The 5,884-nt window shown below is 34.0% G+C and overlaps 1 protein-coding gene across 1 annotated transcript; it reads left to right on the top strand.

Moving 5' to 3' along the window:
• Positions 1 to 716: 716 nt before the first annotated feature.
• LOC105110653 (uncharacterized) lies at positions 717 to 5,495 on the top strand. The gene is made up of 6 exons (XM_011005750.1): positions 717 to 966; positions 1,726 to 1,898; positions 3,664 to 3,847; positions 4,598 to 4,704; positions 4,811 to 4,922; positions 5,026 to 5,495. The coding sequence occupies exons 1-5, from the start codon at positions 895 to 897 to the stop codon at positions 4,890 to 4,892; spliced, it is 618 nt and encodes a 205-aa protein (XP_011004052.1). The 5' UTR covers positions 717 to 894; the 3' UTR covers positions 4,893 to 4,922; positions 5,026 to 5,495.
• Positions 5,496 to 5,884: the final 389 nt, after the last annotated feature.

Genomic DNA, 5,884 nt, shown 5'->3' with positions numbered 1-5,884 from the left:
GTGATGTTAAAAATTAATTTAAAAAAATAAAAAATTATTATTTTAATATACTCTCAAATAAAAAATACTTTAAAAATTTTATTTTACTATATTTTTAAATAGGTTGTGAGTGGATGAGCTTACACAAAATCTAATGTAACCCGTTTCAAACTAAATCACCTGTGTTCATAAAAAATCTAATCAGGATGTTATAAACAATCAGATATTTGTTTGTTGATTTTTTAAATTTAAATATTAAAGTTAGATATTTTAAAAAAATATATTAATATTTTTTTTATTTTTTAAAAATTATTTTAAAAATCAATATTAAAATAATTTAAAAATAAAAAAAATATATTAATTTTAAATAAAAAAAATTAAAATTTTTTTAAAATACTTTTTAAACTTAATCTCAAACATCCTTATACGGTGCTTGTTGATAGCTATTGATCACCTTCCAAGATAGCATTCAATGACGAGCTGGCATGTGTCAGTCTTCTATATGATTTTCTATTTTTTTTACATCTTAAAATGTGTATTATCCTTCACCTATTAAATTTAATTTATTTAATTTTTAATTTTTATATTTTTTCATTTTAATTTTTATTATTTTAATTTTAATTTAACCTCTAACCATTTTTAATCTCTTTTTAAATTAAATTTTTTTATTTAACCTCTAACCATTTTTAATCTCTTTTCATTTTAATATATAACAAAGAAAGAAAAAAATTATATCACTTTTAAGCAAGTTACAAGACCCATTGCCATTCCTGAGAGGCACTGTTAAATAAGAGAGAACGGAGAAACTTGTGAATTATCTGCGAGGGGTTTGAGAAAAAATCGGGCAGCCCAAGGTAAAGAAGAGGGGAAACACTAATATCAACCAAACAAAATTAGTAATTGTCTGCAAAGGAAATGGTTTCTGTATCAACTTGGTTCCGTTACATAGCCAACAAACTCGACTACTCTGTTTCTCTCAGCTATAAGGTTCCCTCTCTGTCTCCGCCTCTTTTTTTTCCTCGCATTTTCTAATGATTTCATTTCTTGCTTTAATGAGTGTTTGTGAGTATTCTCATTTATACTTTGTTTTGATGATTTTCTGCCTTGTATTTGGTTTCTGGGTTTTGGTGGCTCAATTGCTTGTGTAAATGCTTTAACCTTGTCAGAAAGATTTCTTTTTGCTTGATGGGTTTTTGTTTTGTTGATCTTGATCAGGGGTTTACTGGCGATGGGAATTTCAATGCCATTTCTCTTTTATTTTTTTATGATTTGCACTTCTTTGGAGACTAAGCTTTGTTTCTTGGCTATTATTTCATTCAGATTTACGTGCTCCATGTCTTTTACTTATAAGAAATATTTGCTCTGGACTTGTTCATTTGGTGCCTATGAGGATGTATGTGGGAACAATGCTTTGACTGGGAAGCTTAATTATGATATTGTGTTGCGGTGACGAGAATTGTGCTTGATTTTTGTTGTTAAACGAACTAGTCCTCAAATTGGGAAAGATTTGTGTCTAGTATTATAAGGCTCCTCGGAGTTGTTGCCACATGCTCTATTCATTGTATTTTCGGATTCTTCTATTGCTTTGTTTTGTATTGGTTTTTGAATTGACAACTCATCATATGATATCCACGCGCACTTCTTCATTACTTTGCTGCTGTTCCTACATCCATATTTGTGGTTAAAGTAAGGATCTTTGAACTATTTTTATATGATTGTTCTGACATAACCTTAAACTTGTTGCAGAGCTATAAGGGTGGCTTAATCAATGATAAAGAAGTCGTTGATTCAGTTTGGAAAAATCTACTTCAGGGAAAGCTGACTTTTTTACACTTGAATAAAGGACAGGAAATGGCCCCAACAATTGGAGACCAGGGGGGTACCCTTCTTGTTCGCAAGTTACCATCTGCTGATCCAATGTAAGAATACTTACACATATGTGTGCGGGTCTGTGGTTTTTTATTTCTTAACCATCACAGAGAAGCATACTATTTGATAAATAATGTATCAGGCAATAGGAAAGTGACTGCATGTGGGTGATTCATATAGGCGATTCTAACCTGTCACTTGCCAGGTAGGATTTTGGTGTTTTTGTTGATTGCTGGTTGTAGGGCCTGCTTTTTAGATGCCTGCTTGCTAGAAAACTAAACGATACAGTTGAGAGTAAAAGTTACAGTGCTTGGAGGGCCATATGGTTTTCGAGATGCATGACACCCTGCCTGGTTATAATAAATCCTTGATAACATCTGTGTTTTAATTGGCATGCTGTTAGTAGATGTGCTGCTAGCTTAGTCATCTGAACTGAGCTTCTCTAAGAGGTTTTCTGTGTGAACTAGCTTTAAGGCTCATTCTTTTGGGATTTATGTAATCAAATCCCATTTGATGGCGAAGTATTTGGCTGCCAATTTTGTAAACTTGTGGATTCAAGTTGTAAGAGTTGACTTAACACACAACTTCTACTGCTATTGCTCAGGACCAGATACATAAATGTTTGCGTACAAGTGTGAGATAAGAGTCACCTTTATGAGAAAGTGATCAAGTGAGGAAGGAAGGTATATGCATGCAAAGACACACAATCCTCCAGTTTAAACCATTTGGTCAACAAGCTGACATTGTGATATCAGCCTTCTGTCCCTAATGCTTCCTCAACTTGTTCTGTGTAAAATTTTCCAACAAGAAAGCTTGAGCTATTTGGTAGAGAAGCCCAAGTGCCATATAAGCTACACCAAGCTTTACATATACAACAGCAAAAAAGAGGAACCATAAAAGCCTCTTATATATTCAGGTCTAACCAAACTCCATGAGCAATCTAGTTGACAACAATCATTGAAGCGAAACAGATGTTAGATTCCAATACCATGCCTTGGAATCCATCTAAACTTAAGCTGCTAGGTATAAAGCTGTATCAAACTTCATACATGACCATCCTAGGGTTATCAACAACAGAGATCTGTGCTAATGGCTGATGACTTTGATATGACTTGTTCAACTGAACCAATCTTTGGACTCACACTGATAGATATATTGATCTGCTTCCTCTTATGTAGTTACATTACAGGCTAAATTTTCACAAGCTATTGTGATGGTAGAATTCTTTATCTCTTCAATTCACACTATTTTTTTCTACCCAATGCTTCAATACTATCAATTTTATTTAGGTTGGTGGTGGATTTGTCCGGACCATTTTAGGCAACTCTTCCTTAGCTCATACTTGATAGGTATCCTTCACCTTTCAATGGGCGTGCTTGTTTTGGTGTAACAACAGAATATTTTGCAGTTATTTCCTATCATTTGGAAAAGATTTTACTGTCTTTCTCTAGAAATGTGGCACGGTCAATAGCCTAGGATAAAAAAGCGTACATATGCATACCCCTAGGAGAGAAAAGGATAGAAATTGTAAGAAGTATTTGTTTATCTTATCGAGGTTCAACCAAAATTCTCTTTATTTTCTACAAATGGGGATCATATATATTTTTTATTAAAGAAATGTGACTGAGCATTGTTTCATCCCATTCAGGTTCTTCCAATGCCATGTTCAATTACTGCAAATGAGGATCATTTTATATTTTTCATTTGTTATTGGCAACCTTGATACACCCTTTTTCATGCTTTATACGCGCGCTCGCGCGCACACACCTTTTGCTCTAAATAACATGGTGAGTAATAAGTCATAGTTCTTGGCAGGCGTGTTTTTGTCGGAGATGTAGTGCTTTTAAAGGATCCTGAGAAGTCAAATAACTTTCTTGTCAGAAGATTAGCTGCTATTGAAGGTTATGAAATGGCGTCTTCTGATGAAAAAGATGAGCCATTTGTTCTTGACAAGGATGAATGTTGGGTATTGGCTGACAATGAGAAGCTGAAAGCCAAGGTACATGCTACTTTGACATCATAAAAATAGGATCTACATAGGCTAATGGATTGTTCGATCTGTTCTCAATAGGATCTACATAGGTTGATGAATTGTTTGATCTGTTCTCTTATCACATCTTTTACCAAAGTTAACTAATAATGAAATTTGCATATATATATATTTCCAAGGATGCCTAAACCATCAAGATAACCAAGGAAACATATAGACATATGGTTTTGCCTGTGATGGGATTAGATATTGATTTCACAAAAAATTGAGGCTTCAAGAAACCTAGTCTTTTTGTCATGAAGGATGCATTGCACTGTAGATATCTAAATTAACCTAATTTCCTTTTCATCATTGGCACACTATATGCCATAACTAGGACACTATATTACCAAATGGGATCAATAATATTTGGACAGTTCCTTCTTGTTGCATGTCATTCAAATTAAGACTGGGCTCTATTGGTACTAATTAGGATGTCGGGCAGTGTCCCAGTTAGCCATTTATCACCAAGAGCGCTTTCTTATATTTTGTTAGTATTTCTTCTTAAATGTATCAAACTGAAGGATTCTTATATCTACTTTACCTTGTTTCATATTCGTTGTCATTTTTTCTTCTTTTATGCTCTATTTCCTTGGCTATTTTTTCTCTCAAGAGCATTTAGGTTTAGTTGTGACTTTTGACCTGGAGATTGTATTTGATTCTTTTAAGGCCTGAGATTGTTCTTTTACTCTTTCATCATTCTTCTTTGGGGGGTCACAGGAAGCCAATGACAGTCGGAAATTTGGTCCAATTTCCATGTCAAACATAGTTGGCCGTGTCATATACTGTCTGCAAACAGCTGTAGACCATGGTCCTGTACAGAACAGGTGAGCAGCTGAATGCTAGTTCATTGAGACTTTCCTTTTTTATTTTTTTTCTTTTGCAAATCTTTGATATTTGATTTTTTTTTTTTTTTTGGCTGTCTTATGCCAGTCATTTCAGCTCGAGAAAGGACTCTCCAGTGCTGGAGGTGGAATTGGATGTTGAAGAGATGGCAAAACATCACAAAGCATAGACTGTGTCCACCAACACGCTGAATCATTTGGTTTGTACATGCATCAGTTTTTCTTTTCTGTTATCCACAGTGGATTTTTTTTCAGTTTTATCTGCTACGGGAGGGAAATGTGTTTACTGTTATTTTTGGCCAGGTGTGGCAATCGGATAATTGGGTCTTCCTTTGCGACCTAAAAGCAGGAAGCCAAATTTTTTCAATTTGGAGTCTCTGCTTTATTTGATATTGCGGTGAACAGTTTTGTAATTTGAAAATCAGACCAGGGAAAGAAAATGGAATCTTACGCAGTTGCCTTTCAGGCTGCTTGTGTTGGGATTCTTGTCTTGCAGGCTGCTTGTGTTGGGACTCCTGTCTTGCCTTCATGGCCACATATGTCGTTGCTTAGATCTGGTCCTGGGACTTTAACAATTGGATAGTTTTTCTAACTTGAAATAAATTTTTGGCTGCTTATGGATATGTCGTCTTACAGTCTCATTGTTTTTTACTGTCATCACAAATGTATTGTAGAGATCATTTAACCTGTCTAGTGAATGAACTCTTGTCATTGTCCTGAACTCTCCTGTTATGTCTGTTCGGCGTGGCAGTATAAGTGAATCCTTCCGCTTTGACGGCTTTACTCTTCTGACTCCTGTATTACCTATTGTTGATTATACAAACGAGATGGTTTTCCAGCTCCCTTGTTAACTGACCTGTGAAATCTTTTTGGAGTATTTGTCATCAACTTTAAGTTTTAGGAAGTGTTTGGTTTTATTTTTTTGTCGAGTTTGCTTTTGAAATTGTTTTAAATTTATGATTTTTAAATTTTAATGTGTTAGTGTTAAAAATAAAAATAATTACAAAAAACCTTCCATGATTTGATTGTTGATTCACTATTTTACTTTTTTAATTACTTTTACAAAATTTATTTGACCCGAGATATAAAATATGTAATTTTTCAAGCTAAAGTGAGAGAATAAAATATGAAACAAATCTTAAAAGGTTCAATGTATTTATTC

Source organism: Populus euphratica, unplaced genomic scaffold (assembly GCF_000495115.2).
Source record: "Populus euphratica unplaced genomic scaffold, PopEup_1.0 scaffold255.1, whole genome shotgun sequence".
Lineage (NCBI taxonomy): Eukaryota > Viridiplantae > Streptophyta > Magnoliopsida > Malpighiales > Salicaceae > Populus > Populus euphratica.
Note: the sequence above shows the minus strand (reverse complement) of the source record. Positions and strands in the feature narration are given on the sequence as shown.

Bases quoted from the DNA above. Each gene is read 5' to 3' on its own strand.
- LOC105110653 (XM_011005750.1), top strand. From the start codon at position 895: ATGGTTTCTGTATCAACTTGGTTCCGTTACATAGCCAACAAACTCGAC. The intron at 967-1,725 runs GTTCCCTCTCTG...AACTTGTTGCAG, and splicing joins CTGTTTCTCTCAGCTATAAG to AGCTATAAGGGTGGCTTAAT. The intron at 1,899-3,663 runs GTAAGAATACTT...AGTTCTTGGCAG, and splicing joins TTACCATCTGCTGATCCAAT to GCGTGTTTTTGTCGGAGATG.